The sequence below is a fragment of the Chelonia mydas genome, chromosome 8, assembly GCF_015237465.2.
Source record: "Chelonia mydas isolate rCheMyd1 chromosome 8, rCheMyd1.pri.v2, whole genome shotgun sequence".
Taxonomy (NCBI): Eukaryota; Metazoa; Chordata; order Testudines; family Cheloniidae; genus Chelonia; species Chelonia mydas.
In genome coordinates, this window is record NC_057854.1 from 73476120 (window position 1) to 73489383 (window position 13264).

Sequence of the window (13264 nt, forward strand, 5' to 3'; positions counted from 1 at the left end):
CTCCATGTTATGGGCTTGATGTGTTCATAGCAACTCAAGCTCTAGTGTCATACTGGCTGCCATTCAGTTTGTTGCCAGTTCAAAGTTGTTGGTTTTTTTGTGCTAACTGCCAAAGCAATTAATGGATCAAGCCCCGGGTACATGAAAAACTGAATTTCATTCTGTGAACCAACAAGACGGTTGTGTTCCTCTGGGACAGTACAGGTCACTAAGCCCAGCATGAAACATGGGAGTGCTAGGAACACAGTATAATTAGTCAAGGGGATCTGGCTATGGGACAAACTTCCCGAAGGAATTAAACAAATCCAGAGTCTTCCCACCTTTAGGAAATACTGTAAAGCCTTCCTCTTTTTTTGGGGTGGGGGGGAGACTTTCTGACATAATGAGAATGACGCAATGCTAGCACTTTCTATCTGCCCCTTGCCACGCTTCCCCCCCCCCATCAAACTCTACCCCAGAAACCATTTTATACCCCAAAAGGGGAGAACAGCCAGACACCCTATGAAGTCCTCTAGAGACTTCATTAGGTAGGTTGTCACATCCTAGTCTTTGGAGGTATTTCAGAATAGGTTAGACAAACACCTGTGAGGGCTGGTCTTGGTTCCACGTGAGGGCAGGGGAATGGACTGACTTCTTGAGGTCCCTTCCAGCCCTACATTTCTGATTCTTTAACTGCTAATATGTTTTAGGTGGAAGGTGCCTGGGTACTATGGTGATAGTGGCATTATAAAATCCTCAAATAGAATATGCTAGTAGATAACTGTCTGTACTTCCCATTAATAAAGGGCAGTGCCTAGTTTTTTAGCCAGTTGGTTCTATTTACTAAATATCTCTTAAAACGAATGTTCATTGTTTGTTTTTTAGAAATGCCTGTCACTGAATATCTCTTTCATGGTGAATGATGCTGGGTTCTCACTCCAAGAATACCAGCCTTTAGTTCCAATTAACTTTTCAAATGTATTCATTTGGGCCCGAATGCACTCTTTAAACTACTTGGCTCTGGCCACACAAACCAGCCAAACAGCTAAGCTGAGCTCATGTTCAAATCTTATTGCTGAACTCTATTTAAAGGCCAGTGTAAATGGGGGTCAATGGGAACTTCCGTTTCACTGATAGATCAGACAGAACCCTCTGCTGGGAAGTAAGTTTAAGACCAAAAAAAAAAAAAAAAAAAGCTGTTCAGCATTTTAATACTTACAAGAGACAAGAAATGTCATTTATGCCTTAGCTGTATTTTTATAACACTGTTTAGTGCTGTATTATTCACTGTTAACCCCAAAAAGTTTTGAAAACAAGTTTTGAAAGTCTCTTGCCGCACAGCATTAGTATGCACGATCAAGGCATTTCCTGTCTTTAACCTACAATACCTATGTATCAGATTGTCAAAGCGGCAGCTTCTAGTTTGCTTATTTGCTTTTAGACACACTTACTGACTCATTCTACTCTTTAATTAGATACTGTGATTAAAATTTTAATGTATAGCATTGCAGTTTTCCCTTTTTAAAAAGCTACAATTACTGTTCATGGTGTCAGCTATAGATAATCCCATAGCTGGAATCTGGGCATGTTCTAGGGGAAAAAATCCTAGTGCTGCAGAGTATAAATGTATATAAAGTTAAATGGGATGAGGTGAAGATTTTTATTTGGTTTTAAGGCTAATTACTGGGGTGGGGTGGGGAAATGATTTTGTGCTTTTTACTGCTCTATTATGAGATGTCATGGCTACCTAAGTTTCCCCAGATATTTTACTTGGTCGGTCTTTTGGTTTTTTTGCATTTTTCTATGCATTACAAATATCAGGTCTTCACTTCCCTTCTTTTATTCCGCATCTCCTCCCCCATTAACTGACAGCTGGGAAAATTGCTGGTTTTAGCTTTTTTGTAGGTGCCGCTATCTTTTTTCAGTTCTCCAGCAACATGCAGAGAATCTATACAAATTTACTAATGTTTGTATAAAACAGTTTGTTTTAAGTTTCTGGACAGGAAAGAGAGGCTGTTCAGACCTGAACAGGAAGTAGTAAGGGACAGGCTGTATGGAGCAGCAGCACAACTGTACTCCATATTTAGGGTATAACAGCGTTTGTATTGTAAGCCCAGTGTTGGTCCCTGCTATAAAAATCATATCCTCAATAAGTAAGTTAGACCCTGGGCTAAAACAGAATTTTTGTAAAAAAAATTTGAAGGGACTCAAAATTGTTCCTTAAGGACACCCTAACAATAGAGCTACTAGGTTTTTTGGATGTGTTTGAAAGTGACACCTAATTAGAGCTGTCACCTATGTTATTGGACTCCTCCAGCAGAGATCTAAGGCTCCTAAGGCTCACTGGGGATCTCTACTCAATGCAGACTTCAGACAGCCCTAAGCAGTTAACTTTCCCCAGATTTAAAATCTGGGACTAGGTAGGGCATTGGAGAAAGCAAGAAGTGAGTGTTGGGAGAATATCGGAGGGCCACATCTCCTCCCTCTCCCATTCGTGTGAACTTCTGAAGTCAGCAGAAGGGGAAAATCCCACAAATTCTTTGGTAAGAGGGGCTGATGAGCTTCCAGTCATAAAAAGCTAATTTGACACCAAATTCTCCTAACCCTTTAGCTCACTGGGCATTTCTGAGCCCCCCAGTGTCCCCACAAGCCTTACTAGGGTGTTACTTCCTAAGGGGAATCTGCTTTCCTGTAGAGCAGACAGGGAAGGAGTCTTCATTCCCACAAACCCCTCTATGGGGACTGGGGAGCAGCAGACAGGCTCTTCCCCTGGTTCTACTGACACCCTCCCCCAATCCTTCTACCAGCCATATCTGCCCTTCCTGTGGGGCAGGAAGAGATCTCCAGTGCTTCAAACTTGGAAAGAGATCTCCAGTCCTTCAAACACTAGGAATGGACAGGAGGGCAGCTGCTCTCCAAATCTGTGAGAGAAAGGAGCACTGATCCTGAGGAGCTAAACATTTGCAGGAACAGCACTCTTGTCTTGCAGACATTAGGGAGTCTGGTATATTAGGACTCTCTCCACAGAACAGTGCTTCAGGACCATGGTTAGGAGACTGTGGCAAGCAGAGTAAGGGGACATTCCCTTGACTTAGCATCTCCTATGATCAGCTTGGTAGGGTCCCCTTTCTTGTGGACCCTCTGGAGTTTGTAAGAACAAGGCTCCTGTCCCACAGACCCAGGGACCATCTTAAAAATTAAGTAAATTCCCACAAACTTTAAGATTAAAGTTAAAGTTCCTGGCATAATATCCTGGCTTGAGGATGCAGCTGCTAATATTAACTTAAAAAGTAAGTTAAACAGGAAATGCAGTCACTGAAATAAAAACCACAACCTGAACTCTGTCCAATATAGTTGAAAGCATGTAGTATTTGCAGTGAATCAAAGTACTGTACAATTTCCTTTAAATTGGTATTAAGAATATTTGTTCATTTGGTATCTTTACATGGAAAGTCGGTTAATAGAGGAAAGGTGCAATATGCATTTCTGGGTTCATTTATGGAGCGTCTTGATTTAAGGACCGGTTGTACAGCTCTCCTCAAACATCTGCCCTTGATTTTTTGCATTTGATCCTGCATTTGAGTGAAACTTGCCCTGCAAATTACTGTAAAAATGAAAGATGTCCTATTAAAGTGATGGCCTGTTAACTTTCAAGCAATCATTTTACTATAATTATCAATTATGTTAATTACTAATATGCTTCTGCCTTTTCAAACCTCAAAGAGCAACAGACAATCTTATTTGAAAGTTATCTCCCTAAGATCAGTGACAGAAGGCAAACCTAGTTTTCTTGACATACGTGGAAACTAAATTTGCCATGGAATGCATAGGCAAATTGAATTGAATTGAACCCCATTTCCTACATCTTAAGGATGATTTGGACCAGTTGATTCTGGGAAACTTTCACTGGAGAGTGCATCAGCCACTTTGTTAGAAGCTCCTGAAATGTGGTGTATGTCGAAATCAAAATCTTGGAGAGCTAAACTCCACCGAATAAGTTTTTTATTTCCCTTGGCGGTATGAAGCCACCGTAGCGCAGCATGGTCGGTTTGCAGGTGGAAACGCCATCCCCAAACGTATGAGCGTAGCTTTTCCAGAGCGTAGACAATGGCGTAACATTCCTTTTCACTGACTGACCGGTGGCTTTCCCTCTCAGACAGCTTCTTGCTGAGAAACACGACAGGATTCAGACAGAACTCCTGATTCAGTCCTTCCTGCATTAAGACTGCTCCCACATCAAGTTCGGACGCATCTGTGGTTACTAGGAACGGTTTGTCAAAGTTTGGGACCCTTAGCACAGGGTCAGACATGAGTGTCGCTTTAAGCTGGTTAAAGGCCTTCTGACACTCTTCAGTGCACTGAACTGCATTTGGCTGTTTCTTTTTGATTAGGTCTGTCAGTGGGGTTGCTATTTGGCTGTATTGCGGTACAAATCGCCTGTAATATCCAGCCAAGCCTAAGAAGGATTGGACCTGTTTCTTTGACTTTGGGACAGGCCACTTTTGGATAGCATCCACTTTGGCCTGTAGGGGGTTGATAGTTCCTTGACCCACCTGGTGTCTAAGGTAAGTCACTCTGTTTAGGCCTATTTGACACTTCTTAGCCTTAACAGTTAGTCCTGCCTCCCTCATGCGCTTGAAGAGTTTTTGTAGATGTTCCAGGTGTTCTGCCCAGGAATCCGAAAATATGGCCACATTGTCAAGGTAGGCAACTGCATGTTCTCCCAGTCCCACTAGGAGACCATCTACAAGTTTTTGGAAGGTGGCGGGTGCATTCTGCGGCCCAAAAGGGAGCACATCAAATTCATACAGCCCGACGTGTGGTGACAGTGGACGAGAAGCTGGATATGAGTCAGCAGTGTGCCCTTGTTGCCAAGAAGGCCAATGGCATTTTGGGATGTATAAGTAGGGGCATAGCGAGCAGATCGAGGGACGTGATCGTTCCCCTCTATTCGACACTGGTGAGGCCTCATCTGGAGTACTGTGTCCAGTTTTGGGCCCCACACTACAAGAAGGATGTGGATAAATTGGAGAGAGTCCAGCGAAGGGCAACAAAAATGATTAGGGGTCTAGAGCACATGACTTATGAGGAGAGGCTGAGGGAGCTGGGATTGTTTAGTCTGCAGAAGAGAAGAATGAGGGGGGATTTGATAGCTGCTTTCAACTACCTGAAAGGGGGTTCCAAAGAGGATGGCTCTAGACTGTTCTCAATGGTAGCAGATGACAGAACGAGGAGTAATGGTCTCAAGTTGCAATGGGGGAGGTTTAGATTGGATATTAGGAAAAACTTTTTCACTAAGAGGGTGGTGAAACACTGGAATGCGTTACCTAGGGAGGTGGTAGAATCTCCTTCCTTAGAGGTTTTTAAGGTCAGGCTTGACAAAGCCCTGGCTGGGATGATTTAACTGGGAATTGGTCCTGCTTCGAGCAGGGGGTTGGACTAGATGACCTTCTGGGGTCCCTTCCAACCCTGATATTCTATGATTCTATGAAGGCTGACCTTTCCTTGGCGGATTCATCTAGCGGTACCTGCCAGTACCCCTTGGTTAAGTCCAAGGTAGAGATGAACTGGGCCCGTCCCAGTTTCTCCAATAGTTCATCTGTGCGTGGCATTGGATAGTTGTCTAGGTGAGTTACAGCATTTCGCTTACAGGAGTCCACGCAAAAACTTATCTCCCCATTTGGTTTGGGAACTAGAACCACTGGAGATGCCCATGCACTGCGGGAGGGGCTGATTACACCCATCTGTAGCATATCCTGGATCTCCCATTCTGTATCAGTTTTAGCTTGAGGAAACACCCAGTAAGGCTGGGCTCTAATTGGGTGAGCATTACCTGTGTCAATGGAGTGGTATGCTCGTTCAGTCAGTCCTGGGGTGGCTGAGAAAGTCTGCATGTAGCTAGTGCACAGCTCCTTGATCTGCTGTCACTGCATACGCCCAAGGGTCATGGAGAGGTTCACCTCTTCCACGCCACCGTCACTTTTCCCTTTGTAGTAGACGCCTTCAGGCTACTCAGTGTCATCTTCTCCCTGGGCTGTAAACGACAAACGTTTAATTCTCTGGAATAAAAGGGCTTTAGAGAATTAATATGGTACAACTTAAGCTTTCGGTTGGAAGTGGGGGATGCTATGAGATAATTAACAGCTCCCAGGCGCTCTTGGACCGTGAATGGCCCTTCCCAAGACGCTTCTACTTTATGGGCCTGGAGCGCCTTTAAGACCATGACCTGGTCCCCAACTTTGAAGGAACGCTCTCTGGCGTGTTTATCATACCAGGCTTTTTGCTCTTTTTGAGCATCTTTTAGGTTTTCTTTAGCAAGGGCTAAAGGGTTTGGAGGGTGTTTTGTAGGTTGGTTAGTTTTTTAGTGTTTTGTAGAATGTTAATTCCTGGAAAAGGTGTAAACCCCTCCCATTGCTGCTTCACCAACTGTAATGGCCCCTTAACCTTGCGGCCATATACAAGTTCAAATGGTGAAAACCCTAAACTGGGATGTGGTACAGCTCTGTAGGCAAAGAGCAACTGCTGCAATACTAGGTCCCAATCATTGGAGTGCTCATTTACGAATTTACGTATCATGGCCCCCAGAGTTCCATTAAACTTCTCCACCATGCCATTTTTTTGATGGTGGTAAGGGGTGGCAACCAAGTGGTTCACCCCATGAGCTTCCCAAAGGCTTTCTATAGTTCCTGCCAGGAAATTAGTTCCTGCATCTGTAAGGATGTTGGAGGGCCAACCTACCCTGGCAAAAATGTCTGGCACACACTTTTAGCCCTGGTGGTGCTTAGAGCTACTGCTTCCGGCCATCGGGTGGCAAAGTCAGTATGTACTGCTTTCCTCTGGGTGCCTTTTTCGGAGAAGGACCCAGAATATTCACAGCTACTCGCTGAAATGGAACCTCAATGATGGGGAGTGGCTGGAGAGGGGCTTTGACCTGGTCTTGGGGTTTTCCCACTCTTTGGCACACCTCACAAGACTGGACATAGGTAGAAACATCCTTGCTCATTCCCTCCCAGTGGAACGACTTTTCCAAAAGGTCTTTGGTTCTGTTCACCCCAGCATGGCCACTAGGATGATCGTGGGCTAAGCTTAATAGCTTTACCCGGTACTTAGTTGGAACTACCAACTGTCTGAGGATGCCAGTCTTCCTGGTGTCCACCAGAAAGAGTTTCCTTGTATAAAAGTCCTCTTTCTACAACAAACCTGGATTGATTAGAAGAGCTGAGAAGCGGTGGTTTGCTCCATGCCGCCGTCCAAGCTCACTGGAGGCTTTCATCAGCTTCCTGTTCGGTCTGGAACTGTTCCCTTGATGCTGGAGACATCAGTTCCTCATTGGATTGTGGACCGGGGCTTGGTCCCTCTGGAAGCGATGCAGGTGATGGGGCTGTTTCCGTTGACTGTGTACCGCTGTCCGCTGGTGCACTATGTTGGGGTTCAGGCTCTGGCTGAGCCTCTTGTGTAGGGTTTGCTGCTGCTGCCAGTGCAGGTTCAGTGGGGCCCTCTGGTGTTGGGGTTGCAAGTACTGAATTCAGTGCTGGCAATGCTTCTGGTGCTGGTTGTTCTGGCTCTGTCTGGTTCTCTAGGCCTGGATCCACTACTGCCGTTGCAGACGTTGGCATGGGGTCCAGTTCCAGTACCTCTGACGGGGTCCTGGTAGAAGTTTCCAGAACAGAGCTAGGTGTGACCGCTTGCTTAGCCTGCCTGCCGGTGACCATTCCCACCCTCTTGGCTAGCTTCACATGGTTGGCCACGTCTTCCCCCACAGCATAGGGATGGGATAATCATCATAGACTGCAAAAGTCCATGTTCCTGACCAGCCCTTGTACTGGACAGGCAACTTGGCTGTAGGCATGTCAAAAAAGTTTGACTTGAAGTGTTGAATCATCACTTGGACCTCTGGATCGATTAATTTGGGGTCCACTGAGGAAGTATGGATAGCCGACACTTGCGCTTCGGTGTCCCTCCATGCGGTGACCTTCTTTCCACCCACACTCAGTTTCCCTCCACTTCGAGGGTATCTGGGAGGTATCTGGGCCTGAGGACCTCTGGTGTGATTCCAGTGCAATGAACTGTAATCTGTTGGGGTTCTTGGGGCAGTTGGCCTTTTATATGCCCCGGCTTGTTACATTTAAAACGTCGCCCAGCTGACTGGTTACTGGGACAAGGTGGGTTGCTGGAGAACAGTGTGGTGGGACGATAAGGTGTCTGGAGTGTTCCTTGGGGGTGTAGTTGGGGCCTTGGGCTGCCCCCGGTAGTAGGGTGTGGTCTGAGGTTGTCCCTTCTGGTATCTGCTCCAACTGCGACCACAGTTGTTCCTCTCTCCTCCCTCCACCCATTTTGTTCCAATTTGCCCTGCCTCTCTGGCAGATCTGGAACTGCTCGCATTGATCAGCATAAGAAGCAAGAGTTTCTGCTGAGTCATTTTCTTATCCCATAAACACTGTTTTATATCATTGGTCATATTCAGGAATTGTTCCTGAGTCATCAAATCACACACTCCTTCAAAGCTAGTTACACCCCTTCTTCTGACCCATTTATCTAAGAGAACCTTCATCTGGTTTACATAAGCCACATTACTTAGTTCAGGCCCTCTCTTAAGGGCTCTAAATTTTACTCTGTAAGTTTCAGGTGTAACTTGAAATTGTTTTAAAAGCAAATCCTTAAATTTACCATTGTCAGAAGCCTCCTCAATAGGCATCTTATTGAATATGTCCAGAGCTCTTCCAGTCAATTTTGAGACCAATGTGGTCATCTTGTGAGCTTCAGGAATTTGATGGAGTGTGCACAGCCTCTCAAAGGTGAGGAAAATATTCAGCAATACCACTGGATTCATCATACTGTGGACATAGTCACTCCCATTTGTGGATTGTTGGGGAAGGATTGTTAGGGTTATTCGGTATATTCTGCTGAGCCTTTGCCTTCTCCATCTCCAGTGCATGCTTTCTCTCTTTTTTTCTTTGCCTCCATTTCTTTTTTTTTTGGCCTCCATAGCTCTCCTATGGGCAGCTTCCATTTCTTTTCTTTTTCTTTTTGCTTCCATTTCTTTGGCCTCCATTTCCATCTGTCTGAGTTCTACCCATCTTTCATGTTCCTTTTGTCTTTCCTCAGCCTCAAATCTGGCTAATTCCAGCTTCTGTTGAACATTGCATTCTGTCATCCTAACCTCTCTGTTTTTAACAACTTTACACCCGAGAGTTAAAAAGAAAACAAAAACAAAAAAACCTGGCATGTAAAATTTTCCTGTGCTGTAACCTGATACCTTTTTTGTCTGATAGCTGTTCTCAGCCTACAGAAAAATCCTTTTGTTATGCCTGCTGCTCTGTCCCCCAGGCAGAGAGAGACAATCTACAGCTGCAATCACTTTTTACAAAACCTTTTAAAATCCTGCTGTGCTTCTGGTTCAAAATGATCTCTGGTTCAAAATGATCCCACCGCTCTGCCACCATGTCAAAATTTCTTCCCCACTCTGAACTCTAGGGTATAGATGTGGGGACCTGCATGAAAGACCCCCTGAGCTTATTCTTACCAGCTTAGGTTAAAAACTTCCCCAAGGTACAAACTTTGCCTTGTCCTTGAACCGTATGCTGCCACCACCAAGCGTTTAAAATAAAGAACCGGGAAAGAGCCCACTTGGAGACGTCTTCCCCCAAAATATCCCCTCAAGCCCTCCACCCACTTTCCTGGGGAAGGCTTGATAAGAATCCTCACCAATTGGTATAGGTAAACACAGACCCAAACCCTTGGCTCTTAAGAACAATGAAAAATCAATCTTAAAAGAAGAATTATAATTAAAGAAAAGGTAAAAGAATCACCTTTGTAAAATCAGGATGGTAAATACCTTACAGGGTAATCGGATTCAAAACATAGAGAATCCCTCTAGGCAAAACCTTAAGTTACAAAAAGACACGGCTTATTTTACCAGCCGTTAAACAAAAGAAAATCTAATGCATGTTCTAGCTAGATTACTTACTAACTTTACAGGAGTTGTAAGGCTGCGTTCCTTTTGCGTTTTGTTCCCGGCAAAAGCATCACACAGGCAGACTGACCCCTTTGTCTCCCCCCCCCCCCTTCCAGATTTTAAAGTATCTTGTCCCCTCATTGGTCACTTTGGGTCAGGTGCCAGTGAGGTTACCTTAACTTCTTAACCCTTTACAGGTGAAAGGGTTTTGCCTCTGGCCAGGAGGGATTTTATAGCACTGTATACAGAAACGTGGTTACCCTTCCCTTTATATTTTATGACAGAGAAGAACTTCAGTTTTAATTGAGACTTAAAAGTCTGTTTCCCTGTTGACAGACAATTTAAGGTACCATGTTATGTAATTTCCTTTGAGTTAAATCTTTACTTAAAGAATAGGTATAGTAAAGGAGTTGTTGAGGTTTTTTATAGAGAGCTGACACTGTTTCAGTATCTCTTTAGTGACCGTCTCTAGGTTGGGACTGCCATTCTTAAACAGTATTTTACTTTCAGCAGGGAGCAGAGGCCAACAGTCATGAGCCTGATGAGGACTAAGAATTCAGAACCCACTAAACACCATTAGAGTTAAGGAAACTTTAAAATTTTATGTGTTCAGATTAAGTTGCTTTTACTGATGCTTAACTTAAATAGCATTTAACTTGACAGCTCTTGCGTTGTTACTTAACTGCCTGGTTTTTTTTTCCACTGAAAAAATGGAATGGAATCTGGTTTGTTTTTTTAACTCCTAAATCTGCCTCATGAGGCTGCTAAGATGGTAGCTTTCTGTTAGATTCTCTTACAATATTCACTTACAATGTTAATGACGTTCTCTGCTCTAATTAGATGTAGTGGTTAGCATATAGTTTCAGTAACAGTTTAGTTTTCTTTTGACTCATGTCTGTTTTATAATCAGGAAATCTTACTCAGGTCCAGAACAAAAAAGGGCTTTGATTTCTTCAGACTGTTCCTGTTGTAATAAGATTTGCATAATCCAGTATTGATTTTTTCCCCCATATGGATTTAATACGAATTTGTTTTCCTACCTTGAATCCAAAGAGCGCCCATGCTTTGATCCAATTTCCAGACTATAGAACGGTATTAGTAATCACTACTGAGTGGCTTGACTCTGCTAGGCAAGCATTTTTATGTCTAACATGAAGTACAGTTCTTGACTGCTTTAGAACTGTGGTTTCTAAAGTCTTCAGAAGAAACAGAAATGATTGCCTCCCGTCTGTGCCATAATCTCTATCACAGTCTTACCAGTATCAGAATATTAATCTAGCATTTTTTCATTGCATCTTTTCCTTTAAAATTTACTGTAGGCTGACATTCTAATGTTGTTTAGAAATGTTTCCTTAATAGCTTCAAACAGATATAAAGGGGGTATCTTAAAAATATGATCTGTGTGAGCGCTTATGTCCGCACCCTTCATTTTGCTACCTTTAATATGGAAAAACTGAATTGTACTAAAACCTGAAAATCTCTTTGCTGTCTCTTCCCTTCATGCATGGCTTGATGAGGCAGTCAGCTTCAGGTAAGAGTGTATTGCCAAAGTCCAATGACACACTGGTTAATATTACATGCATGTCTTCTCTCAAACTGCTCTGAATTAATAAATGTAAGTTCCATTAGCCTTTGACAATGTTTATAATCATAAACTCTAAGCATGCATTCTGTTTTCAAAAAGTTTCTAATTTATGGCTTCTTACATGAGAAGGCTTATGTAAGCAAATACTGTCAACTACTGAGGTTCTGTTCTTGATGCAACTAGCTTTGTGAATGGCACAGAGGGGGCAAAGGTGGAGACAGTCTCTTTTTTGGTCATGTGGCTACAACTTTGATCTCCTAAAGGCAGTCTGTCTAGGCAGCAGTGAAAGTGTGGGTAAAGCTACTGTCACCATAAACTATTAAAGGCCTCCCTCCTAATGTTTGTGGGTCTACCGGACCTCTTGTATTCCCAAGCCTGATCAGGCCAGAGCCCCCACAGAACCACTGCATGAAGCAACCACCCAGTCTTCTAGAAATGGAGCAGAGGAGAGAGATGAAAAATGAACGTCTTTGTGGGCAGAAAAGCCAATCACAGCACTTGAAAGGAGGACTGGGATTTAACCAATGGTGACCTCCCTCACAAAGAAGGGCTCCACTGCCTGGCAACGGCTGTGCCGTGCCCCAGGGATGTAACTCCAGCTCCTACTCAATCTGGGCTGTCCTTGAAGGGCTAACCCTCTTTCCTCCCAGAGGAAGTGATCTTATGATCACAGATGGGACTGGAAAACCTAGGTTTAATTCCTGGCTCTTGCCTGGACTTCATGACCTTAACAAATCACTTAATTTCTATCTGTTTCATTTTCCCAAATTATAAACTAGAGAATATGGCTTACCTGTCAGATGTGCTGCACCTGGGTTCACTACATCTTGTAAAGAGCTTTATGGTTCTGTAGATCCTCAAATTAAAAGGTACTATCCATTTAGTTTCTTAAATTGGTACCAGCTACTGTGGCATCTGATCCTCTCAGAGCACAGGCATGTTGTGCTGAATTTTAAATTTTACACATACCGAGTAAGCCTTCAGTCCATAGCAAATCACTGGGCGAAGGGAAGGACTAGAGGATCTGTGCAATGTATGCTTTGGTAATGAGCATCTACAGACCTATAGCTCGTAAGCCTACTGAGTAGTAAGTACCTAAGCACTCCTTTCGCGCTGATGTTATGCACTGCCTTGAATTTTGGACAGCGATACCCTTAAAGTTATCTCTTGAACGGTAGCTGTTTTAAGGATTTCAGTTTTCTAACAGTCGCTCATTTCTAGAAAAGAATGAAATTCGATGATAGTACAATTCAGATTATTTTTTACTTTCTTCAGTTAAAAACCAACAAATTGTATTGGAATGTTTTCTGTTTTACATTAAAACTTGCTATTTTTTATTCTGTTGTGGAAAAGTCCAGGTTTTGCAGTAGGTTAGTGCACTGACATTTCACTTCAGGTCATTTAGGGTTAAATAGCAATATTCACATTTTTAACAAGTTCAAATAGGCTTTGGGACTTCAAGCTTCCAAAACAGTTTTCATTGCTCAAAGAAGTGAATCCAGAATGGCAGCCCCAAGATGTGAAGCTAAACTTTGCAGGATAAAATCTATCTTCCAGGTTTTTAAAGTGACTGCTTCATACGCTATGCAGAATTGGCTGGTATTGGAGGATAGAAAGATCCTAAGGAGAGGCTGCTTATCCAGACTCAAGTTCAGGGTTTGGGATGGCGCAAGGTTTTGGCCACTTCTGTATTTTCCACCAACTGGCTTGCTCAGCCCCAGTTGGCTGTGTCACGCAGACACAGG

At 43.6% G+C, this 13264-nt stretch overlaps 1 protein-coding gene across 24 annotated transcripts in view; it reads left to right on the forward strand.

Moving 5' to 3' along the window:
• EVI5 (ecotropic viral integration site 5) overlaps positions 1 to 13264 on the forward strand; it is a 144375-nt gene that overhangs the window by 128768 nt on the left and 2343 nt on the right. For 2 of the 24 annotated variants that reach the window (XM_043520938.1, XM_037906809.2), the window contains one exon: positions 11456 to 11465. The exons of the other annotated variants lie outside the window; for them this stretch is intronic. Coding sequence is in view for 1 of the 2 variants with exons in the window: in XM_037906809.2 (XP_037762737.1) it covers positions 11456 to 11465 (10 nt within the window). In the remaining variant the exon portion in view is untranslated. The remainder of the gene's footprint in view (positions 1 to 11455; positions 11466 to 13264) is intronic. 24 annotated transcript variants of the gene reach the window in all.